Source organism: Dufourea novaeangliae, unplaced genomic scaffold (genome assembly GCF_001272555.1).
Source record: "Dufourea novaeangliae isolate 0120121106 unplaced genomic scaffold, ASM127255v1 scaffold1, whole genome shotgun sequence".
Lineage (NCBI taxonomy): Eukaryota > Metazoa > Arthropoda > Insecta > Hymenoptera > Halictidae > Dufourea > Dufourea novaeangliae.
The window spans coordinates 1366428-1388061 of NW_015373885.1; the positions used below are offsets into that span (position 1 = coordinate 1366428).

General features: G+C 32.8%; 1 protein-coding gene across 5 annotated transcripts in view; it reads right to left on the reverse strand.

Moving 5' to 3' along the window:
• Positions 1-2091: 2091 nt before the first annotated feature.
• The window catches only part of LOC107193853 (eukaryotic translation initiation factor 4 gamma 3-like), a 47167-nt gene continuing 27624 nt past the window's right edge, over positions 2092-21634 (reverse strand). For all 5 annotated transcript variants that reach the window (XM_015583399.1, XM_015583390.1, XM_015583403.1 and 2 more), the window contains exons 6-25: positions 21194-21390; positions 19484-20369; positions 9090-9895; positions 8900-9001; positions 8396-8710; positions 8085-8309; positions 7918-7994; positions 7680-7836; positions 7284-7548; positions 6671-6765; positions 6432-6592; positions 6182-6234; positions 5758-5981; positions 5145-5314; positions 4868-4947; positions 4441-4667; positions 4221-4358; positions 4068-4143; positions 3827-3976; positions 2092-3313 (exon numbers count right to left, since the gene is read on the reverse strand). In XM_015583399.1, the coding sequence (XP_015438885.1) occupies positions 3099-3313; positions 3827-3976; positions 4068-4143; positions 4221-4358; positions 4441-4667; positions 4868-4947; positions 5145-5314; positions 5758-5981; positions 6182-6234; positions 6432-6592; positions 6671-6765; positions 7284-7548; positions 7680-7836; positions 7918-7994; positions 8085-8309; positions 8396-8710; positions 8900-9001; positions 9090-9895; positions 19484-20369; positions 21194-21390 (4619 nt within the window). In that variant the 3' untranslated portion in view covers positions 2092-3098. The remainder of the gene's footprint in view (positions 3314-3826; positions 3977-4067; positions 4144-4220; positions 4359-4440; positions 4668-4867; positions 4948-5144; positions 5315-5757; positions 5982-6181; positions 6235-6431; positions 6593-6670; positions 6766-7283; positions 7549-7679; positions 7837-7917; positions 7995-8084; positions 8310-8395; positions 8711-8899; positions 9002-9089; positions 9896-19483; positions 20370-21193; positions 21391-21634) is intronic.

Genomic DNA, 21634 nt, shown 5'->3' on the forward strand with positions numbered 1-21634 from the left:
AAATAAAGAACATATTTAACAAAAAATAGGCACAATAGAGAATGTTGTTACGTCAATACAACAATTATTTTATCGTTGTCAACTATGCGATTATGTATGAAGACTGAACAGAAATATTTGCGTTTATTAATTATCAATAAAATAAACTATTAACGGTCATTTAAGAAAATGTTAAAAAAGTTTACTAATGTTTTGGTGGATGTATATCAGAAGCCTTATTAGTTTGTTATAAATAATTTCAGTTATATTACATACATATAAAATAACTACATTGTAATAAATATACAATATAGGATATTACGCATATTTAGCGTTTTAAGAATGCGTATTTATGTTATACAATACGATTATAATTATTGCATCTTAACAAATAATGTTGCAGATCATTACATCCTGTCAAGTATACATTATCTACAATATTTAAATTTCAAGTGCATCAGATATTAATGTTATTCTCTTTCCTTTAATCAGCTTCGTTCGAAATCGTATGCGTATATTTCGTTCATTGTTATAAGTATAAGACATAAGATATACTTTTTTTACGGTTATGAAGACAATATACGAACAGTGTTACAAAAAAATATGCGGATTACTTAATTCAGTGAATATCTCATCTTCGGCGTTGCGATCGATGCATCTAGACAGGCTTATATTCAAGAAAATAATCAACAACAGTTTTGACATGGAGTTCTGTTTTATTTTTTTTTGTATAGATATGATTTATCATATAAGTGTACGTGTGTATCTGTGTATTGTGTTCTGGAGTTTTTTCTAGTGATATTTTATTTATATTATGTATATGTATATTAAATGTAGACGTAAGTACACGCAGGTATATGTGTAAACAGTTAATATACGTGCGTGTCCATACGTAAGTTTATCGGCACGTTAACATTGCATGCACGTGCGAATAATTTCGCGACAGCGTGATTGCGCTGGCATTGCTCTTCATTTTCGCGATTTGTCCAATTTTCACTTATAATATTTATTTATTAAATATTTACAGTGATAATTCTTTGTTACTTGTGATTCACTTATCAACATTTTTCCAACAATATTTCTTTTTTTGTTCATTTTAATCGTATGTATATATGTATATATGTATATATAAATTATTGTAATTTTATTTATTTACTGCTTTTCGAGCGGATTCCATATTTCATCTCGTCGAATGATACATTCCACCGCGTGGTGGTAAAATGAGACCCTTCAAGGAGACGAATTTTATAGATCATCATGTGATCGTCAGATGTTTTTTTCGTGTTTATAGCAGTTTTACAGTGTGAAAAAATGAGTAGCGATGGTCATACTTTTTCTCTTCTTTGCTCTCCCTTTGAATTTTTTTCTTCGTTCTTCTTTTCGTTTGGGAAAGTATGCACAATTTTCGACTTTCCGATTTCTAGTGGCAACATTGATTGGAATTAATTAAATTTATCGTCCCATAGACTTGATTTTCAAATGTGTTTTAAGCTATTTCCTGTTTGTAAAAAATAAACTATGCATTTGGAATGCAATAAATTGTATATTAATAGTATACGGAGCGGTAAAGAAAATAATGGGGCATACAAATAAAGTACAAGAAATTGCGACTGTAAAGGGAATCTTGTATCAAAAGTTTATGAAAACAAACTGAGGTTTTGTTTTTATAAATAAGTAAAGGATAATGTATACGCGTGCATACATATTTATGCATGTATACGTAAACGGAGACATCGAATGCAATGCACAGTAAATTTGTAACCCTTCAGCAACATGCAACTCATAAAAATGGTAAGTATTGTTTTGTAAACCTAGCATTTATGTAGGACTAAATGAGAAGTACCTACATTTAAATGTAACCGAGCGTATGTCCGTTTTCTCGGTATCAATCAATAATTAGAGTTTCTTAAATAAGGAGAGTATATTTAGTAACATGAGAAATATTAGACAAAAACAATGTAAAATTGTTTCCTAGAATTAAATAAAAATAATATTTCTTTATATAACTGCACTCGAGTCTACCTATTTCCTTTTTTATATGTATAATAGTATATCCAAAGGAAATGTATTTTTCACACTGTACTTTAAATTAGTATAACAATTTTATACAATTTGCTACGGCACCTGCCACCTGAATTACATGCAGACATTCCATCTCACGCACTATAATCTGTTCTCTCAATGATTATAAATAACTAGTGTTAAAAAATAGTAGCGCCTTAATATGCACACCATTTGTATCCTTCAGTTTCCTAGTTTCAACATATTCTACATTACGAACCCAATGTTTCGTAATGTTACACTTTTCACTCTCATTCTTTCTTTTCTTAGTTTACGAACGTGTTTCCTTATCTTTCTTACAGTAGAATACATCGTAAGTTCGCAAAGATATAAATTAGTAATCCTGTTTATAATAATAGGAAGAACCATCGCCCTTTTATCAGACTTGGTTATCAATAGTTTCCGTCTGCTTATTTTTTTGAGATTTAATTTACTTAAAATTGACCTACTTATACACACCTGCAATCTGCAATTTGTTTTATCTAAGCCATACAGCAAACGCTTCCGGTCGTTTCACGTACATCTCGCATGGTGGAAACATTCAATGTAGCCTTCTCGATCTTCCGATATACAAGCGTAAAAGAAAAATCAGAAGTTTCCGTTCTATTCGGGCGATATTCACAAGCTGCAGTGACGCGTCTTTCACAAGACACATAAGAAATACGATATTGTTCTCGAGTTGTTTTTTTTGCTTTATTTAAACTTTAAACCATTTCAATGAATTATATATAATAATTATCTTGCATTTACTTTTGTATCATAATTAATAATTAATCTTTATCTTCATTATGTATAGTGGTCTCAGCCATTGTGTGTCCGTTTTTTATGACAACCTCCTCCTTTATTATCTTTCACTTCTTGTTCTTCGAAGTTTTAGACTATATTACATACACCCACGCACTACTTATCACTCCATTGTTTTTCCTCAATGTATGACGTTTTTCTTTAAAAAAAAAAAAAAGAAACTGCAATTTGATCTCACTTCGCGTATCATGTTAACGAGGGAACATATATTTTAGTCTTTTCAACAGACGATAATGTACTCGATCACGGTATCGTCAACAACGATCTTGATTCACGCCGGTTGATACGTCTTCTACACTGGAAGCATCGTCCGCTTCTTGTAAGCCAGTGAAAAACGATGTTAGCGCCATCGTCGCGACACCATGCCACTCGCGTTGGGCTGGTTCGGCACTCTCTTTCCACGTCAGGAACGCGTCGCTCGAAATTATGTTGTAATCAGACAAGCTTGTCATAATATTAAAGAGAATCCCTATATCATAAACAAATTTTAATGAAATTGATGGAATGTCGCTAAAAAAATAAACTAATTTTATACTAAGAAACGAAGCTTTAGACGTCTCACATACGAGAAACACTATTTCCAACTTCTTCCTTCCCCTGATTTAGCAAGAAGTTTAAATAAAATGACCGATTTTACCTATATATTTACCTACATTATTTTATTAACGAAAATATACTACCCGCGCGACAATAAACTTACTTAAAAGTTGTTTAAGATCTGTCTTGTTCATAGAAACAAAAACAAGAATAGTAATTGGCAAGTGAAAAACAACTAAACTTTTTGTTCTGGATGAAATGGCAATGATGTTATAAGAGAGTATTATTGTAGTATGCAACACCAGATACACAAATACTAAAAGAGTAATCGATTTGTGTATCTCTTTAAGGACAATCGATAATACCTTATGTTTTAAGGGAGTATCGATGATTAAGACGCCTATATCTTTATTCCTTAGTATATTTTTGTACTTTCATATCTTACCGGGTGGATATTGTAGTTTGTGCAAATGAAATTGAATTGCATAAAGACACTGCAATTCTAAAGACTCATTTGCATCAACGAACCGGCGGATCAGTTGTTGCAAATTAGTAAACAGTTCAGTTTTCAAACACCATCTGTTATTTACTTGTTCTAGAAATAGAAAAAGAGAGGATTTTATAATTGAAGTATTTTATAAAGCTAGTACGAAATGTGTGGTAGAGAATTTTAAAGCGATACGTACCCATGGACGTCTCTAAAATGGCAGTTGTTAATACTCGAATAAATTCAGGCTCCTTGACTCGGTTACCTACATTTACCTGTGGACAATTGATAAATGGAATTAATTATGTGCACTGTTTCGTAACTCCTGAACAATTGAATTTAGAATACTTACAATTAACCAATTACAAATCTCATCGAAACTACTTTCTTTCGTGAGTCTTCTAAGTTCATTGTGAATTTGCTGTAATGTGGGCTGATTGCTAGATGAACCTTTGGCACTATTATAATCACCAGTGCAGAAATCCAATTTCTGAAATGTGTAATAATACTGTCACTGTTGTTTCTTTGCTGTGTCGTTACATTTTCAATACATGATACTATTATAATCTTACATAGTCTTTAACAATTTTGTCAACTTCTTCAAGCTTCGTATCAACTATATTGCTCAACTGAAGTCCACTTTGGTCCCATTTATCTGCAACCCATTTGGGTCCTTTATCTCGGGATAGTTGTGATAGCAATTCCCCAACAAATTTGCCAACATATCCTCGACTTCTCAAATTATCAAATAAAGCTTTTAATTCTTGTAGCGGGACTAGTTCATCCTTTATTGGATACGCTGCACAGAAAAAAATATCAACAATTTATAACGATTTTTAAAAATTCTACAAGCAAATTTGAATGTCTAATTTCAGGCCTGTTGAGCAAAAAAACCCGCATGGATACAATCTATGGTAAAAAAAATGATCATCATGTATGATAAATATTCTTAATAGAGATCGATAAAAATTGTATAACATCTAATTAATATTTACTTACATAATATTTCTGCCAAATACAACCAAACTTTGGGTATATCCAATATTAAATCATCGACTAAATCCAATATCTCTATGAATCTGAAAAATGAATTAGTACTTAATATATTTGAAAAAAATATAATTTCCAACACTACTGCAGGAAGATATATTCAGTATCCTTTTGGCTTAATATATAATGTTCAGCACGACAACTTTCTCTGCATAAAAGTTTCATCATACGCTTTTGGAAAAAAAATACACATTAGACAAATTTTTTCATAAGAAATGCAACCTACCCACTTCTAAGCTGTTGTAAAGGCAGAATTTTCTGTGTGATTAAATGCGATATCAGATACGAGACACGTTCTCTATCAACAGGCGATTTTTCGAGAACGAAGTTGATCAATTCACGTATGAATTTCGATAAAGCATTATCAAAGTTCTGTTGAATAGCCAGCCCAGCACTCTGTAAAATTAAAATAAAATGATTCATATTTTATTACACGATTTAACAGAAAATTTATCAGCATATTTATCGGGTAAATCAATTAATTTTAACAAAAGAAATTGTCCTCTCGTTGGTCACAGAAGCAGTGATTCATATAAATATAGCAGTAAAGCTGATTTATAACACTGTTTAAAAAGACCAAAAAGAAGGTATTGCATAATATAGCACGCTAATGACTCAAGCATCTCCTAACAATCAGAAATGGATCTAAGGAGCGTGCTGCGATTTTCAATTAGTTTTTTATCCAGACAACACTTTCAGCGATAAAATTAATTTCAAAACTAAGTAACTATATACAAGTACAAATACAAACGAGTTGATCGTAAGGTATTGTATCGGTACAGTAGTTAAAAAAATATATATGAATTTTCATATGATGGAAGTGATGTGAGAAATCTTACTTCCGTAATAGGATTTTTGAGATACTCTGTTAGTATCTTATTCAACGTTTTCATAAATTCCTCTTCCGACATCGGAGGTTTGCGGCTACTAGAGGTAGATTGTGAGGATTTTAACGATGATGGCATAGAACTGCTTTGACTCTGTGAACTATCTAATAACGAGCTGTCTCTAATCGACGATGAACTGCTTAATTGATGACTACCATTACGTGAACTCCTACCATCTGTAACATTTAAAATACATTCTTTTTTACGTTTGAATCGCACAACCAGTCTGCGCGATCAATAATTAGTAGATAAAATATCAGAATCCTTTTGGTAAACAACATTAAGTTACACTTTTCAAAAATGAAATATTTCTCATCACTGAACAATTGCTTTTATTATGTAATAATTCAGTAAATAATTATCTAAAGGTACACACCATAGGAAGGTTTGTAGTCACGACCATACTCTCTAGGACCAGTAGATCTCGATCTGAAATTAATCAAGTTAAATATTAATTAAAAAGTGCATATTACTTCGTACATGTAACTGTTTATTTCTTAAATGTCAGATGCGTATGTAAAATCATGTAAGAAGATATCAGAAACTCTAGCCTGGTAAAAATTTCATCACTATATAACTAACTATATAACAATTAAAACGAAAATTTGGAGTAGAAAAAAATTTACCCAGAAAGTTGGGGAGACATTATTTGTTTATCTTGATCTAAAATGGGCATATTTTGTAAGCATGCAAATTTGTTTGAATATACTGCCTTTGAACCACAATTCGTAGGCGTTTTCCACATGTACATATTTCTGCTACCTAATTGCAGATCATCCATTGGAGGCTAAAAAAATAAGTCATTACTTAATATTTATTTTTCTACCAATTATAATCAGGATAAAAAGCGTAAGTTTTAACTTACTGGTTTATTTTTAAGTTTTGCTGTTTCAACAGTATATGGTTGTCTTGTTCTTACAACTGGACTCCAACCACTATCATCAATTAAACCAACACCACCTGCACCACAAAGCATTATTGCGTGAGTACGTGGTAATTTATAAAAAATATATATATAACACAGTGTAAACTAATATGTCAGAGTATACTATACAATCATTTCTGTCAGAAACTCTAGTCTGGCAAAAAATGTATGAGGATCATCATGCTATGAAGTTAGTGAATCATCGTATTTGGAAAGCAAAAACATATGATTTTGTAACTGAGTCTCTGAAAAGCCATTCCGATCGACTCCATTGTCTATAAATTTCTTAATTTTAATATTTAAATTGTCATTTCTCAATTTTAATATTCATTTTTATGTATTTTACGAATTGTTATATTAAACTTACATCTTCAACAATTTATTACGCAACATCTATGTCCTCATATGTTAAGTAAAATTTAAAATAGCAATGTTAATAATATTGGCAACTTTCACTGCTGTCTGTTCCATTAGAGTTAATCTGTTTGGCTTCTCAGAGGCTTAATCGTGGTGTTTAACAAAATATTTAACAGTAAATTTAATCGATACTTACGATTTCTTTTCCTATCACCAGGACGATCATCTTTTCGAGGTGTATTCAAAGGAGTATTATTCAATTGGCTATCTAATCTTTCTGACTCTGCATCCTTCTGAATTTGATCTATTGTTTTAGGGGTACTATCGATCCTTCTTGGAACCCATTTTCTCGCTCTTAAATCTATGATATCTTGCAGCATAAAACGAATTCTAGAACTAATTTTTCCCGGCCCTCGCCGTGCAACAATATCGTGCATTTTACTGATATACTCTTGTATTTCCTAATAAATACGAGAGAAATAATTAAAAAATTTATTTGTAAATAGTTAGTAAATAATTTTTCTTTCTAATTTTTATAGATGATGTCTTTATACATTGCAAAATCCTGAATTGAACATTGAAAAAATCTTACCTCTTCGGATTTCAATTCCAATTTGTTTCCAATTGTTGCTAACAACTTGCACAAGCCCTCAAGACTGTCTTCATCATTTTGATGTAGCAATTGTTGTATGCATGTATGCATAATTTTAGTAGGTATCATATCTTGTTTATACAGTTCACCGATAAACCTATAAATAAAAGAAAATATAGTATATAATTTCGAAGTTTTGTATTCGTCGTAACAAGTAAACTTTCAAGAAATTAATTACCGCATATTTCCTAATGATTTTATACGTAGTCGACGTTCCTCATCTTCTAATGCTACCTGTAACTCTTTTTTCTTTTCCTAATGTTAAACACAGTAGCAGTTAGAATACACAAATGTTTCAACTAATTGTAAATTGTACTTTAAACCTATCTTACAATGAAAACTTACAGGATCTGTGGATTCATCAATTTCTTTAAGCCGAATACTTCTTGCCTCTTCAGTTATTGAATTTCGTTCGTATTCGGCTTGGCAACGGCCAACTATAAGCTTTCTGAAAGTGTACGAACATTCTTGGGTGTCTGAAGAACTTTTGTCTCCTCCCGAGACCTGCATCGTAGAGAGTTCTTTACACATCAATGCATATGCTACAGAGAAATTTGGTTCGTCGACAGCCTAGAAATCATATAGTTATATAAGTGACAGATGTAAAAAAACCAAGCAAGTAAATAAATATGTATAAATATACAACTTCACTTTACCTTTTCAAATACTAAATTGATAACACCTTGCAAACGCTCCGGGGTATCAACATTTAATGCACGCACTTGGTCAATTAAAGTATTAAATTTCTGGGGTGTGAGTTTATTCAATACACTCCTAACTCTCTTATAAAGAAGCTCTGTCTTTGTTTCCTCTTCAGTGAGAGCAGCTGCTTTTAGTCTCATCGGTTTCCATGCATTTTCAGTTTCTCTTAATTTTACATCTTCTTTCAAGGATAATGACAGGTGAATAACATTTGGTTTCGCTGGCTTAGACGATTGTCCTGAACTGCTCTTACGATTCGTCGATCTTAACTGAACGAAGATAAACAAATTGTGTGTTAAGATGTGAACATGTACCATAGATGTTTTATAAACTAAAATACACATGTCAGAATGTAAAATCTCTGTCAATGTAATTCAGTCCACTACTTTCACGTTTAACATCATTCACTGAAATTTGAACGAAAGTTTAACTTGTACCTCTCAACTTCATTGACTTACCGTTCGTGTATTTACAGTTGGTTTTATAAATCCAGGAAATAGGGCATCGTGTCTGCTTACGTTTATATCTCTAAATGATCTAAGGTCAACAACGGGGCGTGCCTGTGAGAATCGTAGTTATATGTAAATATAACAATTCATCTACAATTCGTATATAAACAAACGAAAAAAATGAAATCTGAGTTATTACCTTCGGACCATCTTTCAAAACAACATCCAAATCTGGCAAATTCGAAGGTTTGATTTTGCTATTTGGATCATCCTGTAAGGTCATTAAGAACTCGCGATCGTAAACCTTTTTACCACTTTTATTTATGGGACTCCATTGATCATCCCTGTATTTGTATTTCAGGGTTATCTGATTTGTTACAGGTCCCTCCGTTGGAGCTGATGGCTCGATTTCAACAGATTTTTCTATCACCGGAGGCCCTACTAGTTTCTCTTCGCTAGGCATTCGAATTGCCGAGACCTTCGAATTTTCCTCATTCTTTTGTGCTACTATTGCTTCCACGTCAGACTCATCTTTCATTTTTGCATGATCGACAACGTCGGTAGGAACTGGTTTCGCTTGTATATTACAGACATTTGTTTTATTGTTATCTTCTATTTTGGGAGAGGGTTCCTTTACAATTTCCTTGTTACTTGGCAGTTTTTCTATGATAGGCGGTTGCACGGGTGGGCTGCTCTCTTTCAGAATTTCAGGTGTCTGAGGAGTCATATGTTTTTCTGTCTTCGCAGTAGCGGAAGTGATATCCTTCTCCTTTTTTGATTCATAGTTATCATTTTCCTTGGCATCTTTCGTTATCTCCCGGCTTGCTTCCTTGTTGCTGTCCTTCGCCCCTAAAGACTCTTTACTTTCTTGTTTTGTCTCAGTTTTCGCCGGCGGTACTGTGTTCACGAAAGCATCCATATCTGTGCCTTCTTTCTCTGCTCCCTTACGGTTAAGATCGCGGGGCTTGAGTTTGTTTTTGCTCTTTTGCTTCTGCATGGCTTTACCTTTAAAAGAAAACGATACTTTTAGGTTAATCATACTCAAGGCAACGTATTCTCCTATCTTAATTGACGTTTCGCATAATAAATCTTGCGGGAAGCTTTAGTACCACCCACACAAAGTATTTACAATGGACGTCTGCGAATCAAGATAGGCGTCAGTTTTTTCTTTTTTTTTTATGAAAACCAGTGCAAAATGTAGAGCCATGGTGTGTATTAAAATAAAACAGATAAATTGTAACTACATGTGTTTTTAAATTCATCGAATGCCATATCCATTGTATTATAGTATTTACAGTATCCTTAATAATATTTGTAATATACACAATACAAAAGTATATTAATTCAGACGCAGTTAAAATTTTCTCATTTAACTGACGTATAATGTGAAAGGAACCCATAAAACGAGACCTGAATATCTAAAGATACTTAATCCTTAATATCGTTTTTTATAATAAAAGATGAAGTATTAGCGGCTAATATGCAGAGCTTTATATTTCATAATAGGAAATGTTTCATAATGCAAAACGCGAATGTTCATACAAAATCATCGTTCCATTGACATCGCTACAGAGAGATGTAAGCTGTGAAGAAAAGTGAGTATTTCGGCTACAAGCCAAGGATAATTATAGTCACAGATCGCAGTACACTTCACTGCGACATTTCACTTTTTCATTAATGTGTACACGAAATTATGGACGACGTCATAGAATTCAAAGTCTTTCACAACGGTTACATATCGTTACTAAGGCTCGAGAAAAAATTTTAATTTTTTGTTCCACGTCGTTTTGACGGGAAATTGTGTCTACCAACTGTCTATTCAAACGCATTCGTCCGAACAATTTATACAACAATTAGCTGTAACGAACAAAGAAAAATCACAACTGCATTATATAAGATATTTCTTTATTTTCTCGCGAAAACTGGCTAACCAGAAGTACAAATATTTGTATCAGCGAAGTCTGTCATCAGACGTAGAATTCGTTTTATCGTCACTGGGTGCGTCAGTTTGTCATGGGAAACTGAATCAAGTAACAGATGATCTACACCTTGGGGCTACGACACTGGGATACGACGTGCGGCTATAAAAATCTACGAGAGTTTGGAAAATTGAGAACTGTTCTTCCCATTTTTAACACGTGTTTAGCAGTCGTTACTGATCGTACTCAAAAGATACAATTACTTATGTACCATGATCTCTGGAACCCCGTCGATTACGACTCCTCGATCGAGAGCTACTGCTGACACGAGCGCTGCCATTAATTTTGCGATCGCCCATTTTCACGATATCCGAAATGTTGCGTTGCGCGGCACTGTATTATTTACACGTGTTCGAACCACGGTGTTGTGTCTGTTCTTTCCAACATCAGAACCATATCGCATATTAACGAGTCACATTCTCACGGCACAAAACTCTTTGTGCGGCTCGAATTTCAACGGCCTGTATGCTGCCTGATGCTGCTGCTGCACTGAATCAGTATTTATTTATAAACCTGCCAAAAGCTTGCCAAAGTCGGGGTAGATAGAATCATGCTCGCAGATGCAACAACGCGCAAACATGAAGTTCGCATATCGACCTTTTTCTGCTTCAGCGAAACCGGGTAACCGTCGCAGATAATGGGGAACACGAAATAGTACGGAGTATCCGGCAAACACAGCGCGTAAAACACTTCGAGAAGAAAAAAAGCCCTCTCGGAAGCTCGTCTTACGACTTTCGCACAACTATTTTAACCTGTGAACTGGTGCAAACCAACAGGCACGACACAGGATTTCTTAAATTAGTTCTGTTCGCCGGTTGAGCGCCGGGGCACGCGCACTAGTGTTTTTCTGACAACCTAACCCGACGAGGAGCTCTCCTAATCGAAATCTATCAAACGGGAGGATCCACGAATTTCACTATTAGTGCATCACGAGTAATTGAAGGTGTCGTTTAAATGAACTAGTTAAAAAGAACATTGAATATAAAAAAAAATCTTTTCAAAATGGCGATGATCATGACAGTGAAACACGTTCAAATACTTCACATTCAACACTTTCTGTCTGCCATGTCACCCATATTTGGCTAACGCATACCGTTTCACAAAGGCTCTGTGGATCACAGATAGGTAACTCAAAAAGAGTATCGAATAAGTAATAAGAAACTAGTTACCTATTTTTTTTTAAAAGAATTTGAGAATTCTAATTACGAAATGAAATAAACATTTCGAATGAATGAACACATACACCAACTGTTCAATCAGATTAATTGTTTAAATATCGGAATGAAATGTTACTGTTTCTTTTGTATGCATTTATAGGCGATGATATTATTTACTTAATAAGGAATAATTCCACTGTGTAAATAATCAGGTATAATTGTGAAGACAATAAGCTTTTGTAGTTTTAAGTAGCAAAGATACATAGAATCTGTCTTGACGCTATGAACAATTCCTAAAACAAAGTACGCTACACTATGAGACAGCAGTTAATTCGATGCATGAAAGTAGCTTGAGTAAGATTTTATAAAAGCAGGTCGAGGTAACAATCTCAAAAGTACATTGAATGGTCGCTAAACCTGTACGTAATATTTTCTCTACTTTGCTGTCGTTACTAAAATTGGTATTGCACGACAAATCCAAACGCCAACAACTGTAATACTCTCCTTGTTATTTTTTCGTTGTAAAATATAGTATTACAGTGCGCTACTTTAGATAATACATGAATAATAAATTATGGGCCACGTTTCTCCTCACTATCTTAACAATTTTATACTTACATAATGCTACAATATTTAAGACATTAAACTTCATAAATAAATATTACTTCATTTTGCATTGATGTTTTTAAACAATGCACATCAATTTTTAGGAACAAGAAATAATATCATTTTTAATTATCATTAAAAAATAGTTGTAGATGTAGAATAAATTTATTTGTAAATTATTTGTAAATCCTACTACTTTGAAAAAGACCCACGTTCAACAATTCTTCGATCCGTTTATAAAATAAACAGTACGATCATACAAGTATTTATGATATGTACGTTGCTCACGCATAAATAGTATATGCAGACTGACTATGTAGTACGATCATTTTTCTAACCAATGAAAACCTTTCACTCGATTGGTGAATGCTCAAGGTTGCCACTGACGCCGAAAGTCTTGAGATATTTTTCGCACACGCATGACGCGTGCTCTTGTGAAATGACAGTAACAGAGACATCCTAACCATGCATGTAGCCCAACGTACACGCGCGACCATGACCCCACGCGTTTTAATGGCCAAAAGTACGCAAACATCCATTTTTTACAATTCCGTACACGAAGTTAAGAATACTATGTATATATTATATCGATACTTATTAAAAGCCTGAAAATGTTTAGAAGTTCCCACAATGGAAAAATGGAGTAAAATGGGAGTTTTCCGTGGGAGGTATGTAGTTCCGCAGAGGTCCACCTTTCAATTTTGATAAAACTTTGTAAAATTGTGTTAAATACTCCCAAATGAACATACATAAAAGATTTTTGGACGTATTTGAAAATTAATATACACAAATAATATAATAAAAATGTATAGTGTTCCATATACATATATATATTTATATGTGTATATTACATTTTCAAATGGGCCAAAAAATCTTTTACCTATGTTCATTTGGGAGTATTTGAGACAACATTATCCTAACCGCAGCCTTTCCCATTATACTTGCTTCATAAACTGATTATACAACAGAATTTTTCGCAGAAATTAATAGAACGTCTTCAGACAAATTTTCTCGATTTTATTTTTATATATTTTTATTTTAAATAAAGTTGCGTGTAATATTTATTGCATCTTTCTCAATCATTATTACGTACTCAGAATATGAATGAAAATAAAAAATACGTTCACAAATATGTCTCCGTGGCAATGTCTATTTCTAAAAGACGTGCTATTTCCTTCCGCTACTCCTTTCTGTGATCATTTATGTAGATCGAAGTGCTTCGTCGTAATATTACTAATATTATATTAGTCTTAATTTATGTTCAGAGAAAGTGACAAATATGTATTCGAATTTCCGCCATGTGTCTACTATACCCGCTTTTCTAACTTGCTTTGAATTAATTAATACATAAAATATTTGAAAGTAATTTATTACATGAAAAAAATCGACACAATTCCAACGAAAATATTTATTCTGTAAAAACAATGAACGGAAAATATGAAAATAAAACGGCATGAACAAGAACAACGAGATTTAGTTATAATACATGTAAATTAATGATGAAATATGGAGTAGTTGTCTTTCCAGGCTGCTCACAAAATGGCTACAAGTTTGGGTATTTCCAATAGAATAACGATATATAGAATTAATGTAGATTAAAATATATCTATATAATTATAATACCATATAGGCTAATGAAAACTCAATTGAAGTCACGAATTGACTTTCCTAATTTGGGTGAACGTAAAAATGAAATACTTCCATGATAAATTATTCCACGTACACGTGGTTAAAGCATAATAGATAATATATAATCTTCTTTTCACAATTACAACGAAAATTTAGTAATAACTGAATCTCCCAATTTTCGTACACTGATTATACGCTCGATTAAGCAAATATTAATGGCTTAAAGTTACAGAAACTCATGGAAATTAAGCATACACCTAGTCACGTTCTGGGCAGCCATATTTGAACACACTCGTGAATCGACCTTCGAAAGTCGTTTATGATTTACTTTTTTCTGCAAAAAATCTAGGACAACGTGAGAAAAATACGCGAAAAAGTAACCAACCGTAAATATTTACTTCAATGTTTGAATATTAGAGAATATATCATACGAACCTTCACGTTCGTGAAGGTCTGTATGTACAAAATGTCGGAACCACGTTGCGAACGACGCAGCATGCCCGAAGTCGTGGCTACTAGGAACGGAGCGATTCCAGAGAAAGTATTAAATACTTTATACATACATTTCGAATAAAAATCGTCCTTGGTCGTCGTCGTTGCATCCGCTTGATCACTTTATGTCACAGTAAAAATAATTTATAAAAAAAAAAAAACGTGGCGCAATAAAAACGTTATCTTTTAAAGCCTTTATATGGAATTTCGAAATTCCAGTGTAAAAATAGTATTATACACAAAAATATGTACATAGAAGGGGTAACGATGCGTGTAAAGAGCGCTCGTTAGGATTAAATAAAAAAAGATATATTCACAATATCTGTGAAATATCGCGAGATATATGTAAGTCTTATAGGAACGGACTGCAGTAAAACGCAATATAATAAGCGTATTCGTTACGTGTAATATATAAAAATTAAAAGCAAAGTAGTGTAAATTTAAATGTGTACTTATGTATAATTATGAATATACAATTCTTGAATTAAAAAAAAAATAAAAGGAAAGGGGGAATGGGCAAAACGGAGTAAAAATGCGCCCGGCTAGCACAGCACGTGCTGGCTACTGGAGGAAATTCGTTGTTCGATGAGGAAAGAAACCGGGATCCTCCCTCCAGCTAGACGATCGCCAACATTCGTGTATCTCCGACATAGTTCGCGCCTTTTCGTACGATGATGTCACCGTCTGGCACGAAGCTCCTTTCGGAGTTCCTGTGCTCCGCGTTTCAATCATTGTAGAAAGACCCGTTCATATTAAAACCGTTCATTCCGATAGACTACGAAATGTCTGACTTCTGATTCATATTCGAATTTTTTTATAGGATTTTGTCTGAACAATGTATACAGGAATAAAAAATTTTACTGATCTTCCTATGTCACTTCAATAACCCACCCATTCCTGCAGAATAAAAGTTATATAATAAGTGATTACAAAGTTATAACTTTCTTCCAATATTTTAAAAGTAAATTTACTGACCATAAGAAGAAAAAGGTTCTTGTAAATAATATTTTGACTATAATAAAAATTTATTTTTATTTTAACTCACTAACTCACAGAAGAAAACAAGAAATACTTTCCATTTGTGATAGGACTTATCTATGTTCTCTATACAAACGTAGAACATTGTAGAGATTGCAAAGACAATTCAATTATTTACATATAATTTGCTAAATAAAATGTTTAAAATAACCTGTATTTCATTTATGAACAAGTACTTTATCTATTTCTGTAGTGTATACTGAAGAATCAATTGATTATAAAATTTTATATAAGTAGATTAAGATTTTGTTATTTTTTTATATTGACAGATAAATAGAAATGGAACATCTTTAAAATTTGTCCAAATGTCAAAATGTCAAAATGTTTTCATGGATTAATTATTTGTTACATAATATGTACAAATAGTCAAATAAATGTTTCTCATAGTTATAAAATAATTTGGGAATAAAATTGACATACAAGGAAAACAAAAATTATATTATAATAGATTCTTGTGTAATGTCCTGATAATTAGAAATGTGTAGAACATATTTTATTGCTTCAAAATAATTATATTCTATCCGATTGAGAAAGTAGAATATAATGGAAACAAAAAATATATTCTATACATTTCACATATATGCAAATACCTATGAACTTACCCTTCTTTTTATTTCCCATTTTGATGAGTATACACAGTAAAATTAAGTCCAAATCGTTTGTACTTTTGCTTCACTTTAACGTTCAAGCATAAGATACTTATTAATTCTTTTTCTTAAAGATGTTTAAGATTTAATTTTCATATATATTAATATTGCAGAAATCAAAGCACTCTTGTATCTGAAAAATTTTAGTTCGCCAGAATACAGAACAGTATTCAACCATTTCAAATCAGAAATTCAATGTATACACTTAACACAGTTTCTCTTCTTACTTAAAAATATATATGTATGTCCATATTAATAATACAGACACTTAGATGTATCATACTGATCTTTATAAGATCTTTATACTTTACACACTCTTTTTAAAAACGTTTAATGTCTTTTGTATGTTTTTGCACAAGTGTAAAAATAATCACTAAACGCACACTGTTCGTAAATGTGTGTCTGCAAATCAATAAACTGAAGATCACCAACGAAATATTTAGTCCAAAGAAACACGCGACACAACTGCGATGTTAAGGGCATGTACAAGAAAGTATGAAACTTAGAGGTTAGGACGATAGCGTAACGTATTGCGATGCCACCGAAATATCTGTCGACTCTTGTTCATAATATTCAAGCGACACAGTTGCACGACGTTACGTTTCCGATAACAGACTACTGGATAAAATAGACTCCACCGAAATATTCTAATTTGTTCGCACGTGCGTAACTTAGATACGTTTGTCTTATACGACCATGCACACGTGCCTATATAAAGGCATCTTTACGGATGTGCAGTGTTCGTATCAAGATTTTGGACAAAATTCGAAGTCAATATGGATACTCGAGGCACATATAAAACAATGTATTGACCGAATTCGAAGCTAATGATTATTTGCATTCAGAATTATGGACAACGACGATTATTAAAGCTATCGTGAAAGCAAAGTTCAAACTACTCTGACACGGGGAAAGGGGTGGAAAACTATCATACCTCGACATTCATACCCTAACCTATAATAACCTTACTTTCTCGTATATGAGAATGTTCAAGGTTTTTTCTCGTGAAGAATTAACACGTTTCGTAACATCGGTGGTATACGCTGAATTTTCCATTCAGATCATTTGATATGTTCAGCATAAAAAAGTATGACTTATTATGACATATTCCATACTATCATTGACTGGTACATAATTACACCTCATAAGACGGAACTGATCAACTCTATTTTCTACAAATTTTGTCAATTTTATATGTATTTGTTATGTATCTATTATTAAGTATTTTACATATTATAACATAAAACGTTTATTTTACATAATGTACTATATAGAGTGCTTACAAACGATTTCGCATGTAAAAATAAGTCTATATTGTACCAAAAAATTTGTTTCGCATGAAGATTAATTTTCGAAAACATCCAATTTGAAAATTCATTTGATACACATATATACAGTTGACTATTGTTAGTAAAACTTTATACTAAGTAAAAAAGCATGAAAAGAACAGATATGTCAACCAAGTCATGTGGAATGACATGTGAACTTGGCAACTGTTCAAAATACCATTTTCTCAAAAACAAAGTCTAAAATAAAAGAACTTGATTTTATGTTTTCCATTCATTTTTACATAAAGCATAGCGTACATGCATTTGTATGATCAATACTGCTGCACCTTGTATAATTTTTATTTCTTCTTTATGAAATAGGTAAAATTTATTGAACATTATGTAAAATATTATTTATTTTTGTTACTTTGCGTTGTGTAGATTTGATCAGTTTTGCTTCTAAAAGGTTCAATTATCATATACATATACCAAAAACAACATAGACGATCAGATTCTAGTAATTTTTCTAGATAGAATCATTGAATTTTTTCAGTACTCTTACCTGTTGTAAACCATATGTGAAAAATTTAGGTACCCAAGTTGTAAGAAGTTAGACTAAATGAGTAGCAATGTCTTGTGTTAATTATTTCAAAACTTCATCGGTGCAAAAAATGCATTGTAATAAGCGACCTTGTGCAAAAGTTGTTTAATAAGAAATACTTGATTTGTTTTATAACATTATGTACCTTTATAGATTCTATACTTTTCATTTTTCCTGTTCTACCATGTTCTGTATGTTTATCTTGAATTAGAAACTGTTTAAACAAACTCCTTTCTTTTGATCATCAGTGCCTTTTGTATGTCTCCTTCTTCTACATAATAATAAATTTTACAATCTCATAACTATTACGAAATGAATATTGCTTGCAAAGATAATAACTGTGCCTGTGATCGCCATTGATGATACACGTAACCTGAATGGAAAGTTGTGAAAAAATAGCGTGGCACGGAACGTGTTAATTAAAAAAAAAAGAAAAGAAAAGAGATAAATGCAGAACATAAAGTACATGTCAAATATCTTTAGTAACAAACACAGAAATCAACGAAAATGAAAGAAATGAAACAAATGTCAATGATTCATTAATAGTAACATGTTCATACACTAGTTATGAACATAAGTGCATATAAAATAGATTGCACATCAAATTTAGAATAACACATTATACAACAAATGTAAAAAATGAACACAATAACATATTACTTATTTAATGGTTAATGGTTCCTAATTACTGTAACATGGTTTCTGTGTTTATCATAATTAAAAATATTTAAACAGCTCTTATACATACCACAAAAATATGTAGCTATTATTGTTACATGTAAGAGTATTGATAAATCTTAAATACAGGGAAGAAATTAATTTTTGGTTAAATAAATACTCTAATGTTAAAGATTTTACGAACTTGACTACTCCATCCTCTAATATCTAATTCTTAAATGAAAGTATAGTTGAGAAAATCTTATAATGTGTAATCAGAACTCATGTTTGTTGCGACATTCATACTAATGGAAGGAGAAAACCTTCTAATTGTGTTGCCTTGTTCGACTAGCAGTGAGACTACTGTAATATGTTACTGATTGATCTTTTTCTTATATTGAATATCATGTTGAAAATGTGATTTTAACAAACAAATTGCTGAAAGTTTTAATCAGTAGTCAACGTGTTGAAACAACACAAGAACCAAATCAATAATTATAAAATTTAGAAGAGACTTACCATCAGATGATTTCTGTTGCTGAAGTTCGTTTCGAGGGGGTTCAGGTTCTGGTTTGTCGCCAGTTGCATCTCCATTGGCCTTTGGATGATGGTCAGTCTGATTGTGAGTAGGCGTTGGAGTAGCGCCTCTAGAACTGAGACTCTTCTCCCTTGTTTTCTTTTCCTTTTGCTCTTTGGCACTCGAATGCAGCTCCGTCGCAGCAGCGGGTTGATTGTGAGTGTGTGACTGAGATTTTCTTCTAGGTGGTGAACTCGATAAATTCTTATTGGATAAATTAGGGAACGGTTCTCTGGCAGGAACGGGGTTAGCACTTGGGGCAGTGGCGGACGGTTTAGGGACCTCCGCAACGTTCGTACTTGGTGCGGTCGTTAAGGGAACTGACGTCTGTGAGATAGTAGGCGAGGCACTCGTACTCTTCACCTCTACTTCAGTTACAGTCATCGCGGATAGCTGCGCAGAAATATCATCCTTGTTTACATTACGTGGTGCAGCTGGCGGTGGTTCCTCAATAACCACACTTTTTATTTCGCCTCGTGGTTGAAATTCCTTCACCGGAATTTGTAGCGGTTTAGACTCCGTTTTCACCGCACTAGAGTCTATTTGAGGCACGTTACTAACGGTGCTTAACGATGAGTGACTACACAACGACGCGGTTACGGTAGGTATATTTTGCGTTGGTGAACTGGTACTACACTGACTGTTCGCATCGTTAGTAGAACTCGTTTGAGAACTCGGTAAATTTTGCGTTACGTTCGGTATCGTGGTTGTGTTTGGTAGACTACTAGTCGGTACCGTCGAGTCTGAATTGGACTCTTCGGTCGTGACTTTCACTAGTGTTTTTGCAACCCGCGCCGCAAAGTCGGCTTGCACCTCAGGGTCATTGTTCTGTAACAATCACCAATTCTGCGTGATAGACAATGATACAGAGCAATCGAATTAAGATTATGCTTGACAACTAAAAACTGGCTCCAAACTCAAATCATAGGATGAGAAATGAAACCAAATGTACTAAGATAAATAAAAGAAACGCTCAATACAGTTTATGTTTCTGCCACTCTTCAGCCACAGTCTATAAAATATATGTATACACAATTATTCTCGATTCTTCAAATATACAAGGCATTTCGTAATAAAGAATACAATCTAAAAAAACAATTTTTCGTAAATAATTCATTGAACATGTAATAAATTTTTCTTACGAAGACCTTAAAATTCCTTGCTACAGAGTTTCAACATTATACATCAACGTTACCACAATAAATATGATATTAACATTATCTGGAAAATGTTCAAATGTATCATTTTTTTTTAACGAAAGCTTCTTCTACGGAGAAAAATGAACTTTACATTTCTCAGTTCTGTTTTTAAACAGAATTACCACCTTTCAAATTGTACCACCCCTTTCGAAACAACCTGTATATATCAAAATCTAATACTGCAAAGTTAATTAAATATCATTAAAAATTGAAAAATATGAAATGATAAATTGAAAATAGAAATATTGGTATAACTATGGCTGCTGAGCACAGATACCAATAATATAAACAACTGACTAGAAGAGAATATTAATCACATACGTTTTGTCTTATTTATTTACTAAGTTAAGTAACATTAGGGTAATATTGTTATGCGACGTGAATTTGATAATATTTTCAGTATAACACTCTTGTAGTCAATTGTTAACGAATTAATGTTCCAACACAACTCACCTGTGGCTGAGGTGTTTCACGATTGCTAGATTCACCACTCTGAATAGTTTCGTTATCCTTGTAAATTTCGTCACTAATATTTTTACCAGTTGATGGATCCACAATATCCGTTATAGCATTTTGTCCTCTTGGTTTCCGCGATTTTATCGTACTATTCGTCGTATTTGTTGCACCACCATTATGGCCTGAGTACACATCTGTAAATCATACAACACAATTAACTCACTATATAACATGCCAAATATTAATATTCCCATTTTTGTGTTATTGTAATAACAATACAGTAAACACTTCATAGATGGTGCACATCACTTGACACAAACTTGCGTACACTTATCAAAACACTCACCGCCATACATTCGATACACATTATTTACGACATACATTGCTAAAAATTGAAAAAATAACGACTACGTAAGGATATTAATTACGGATTCGTCT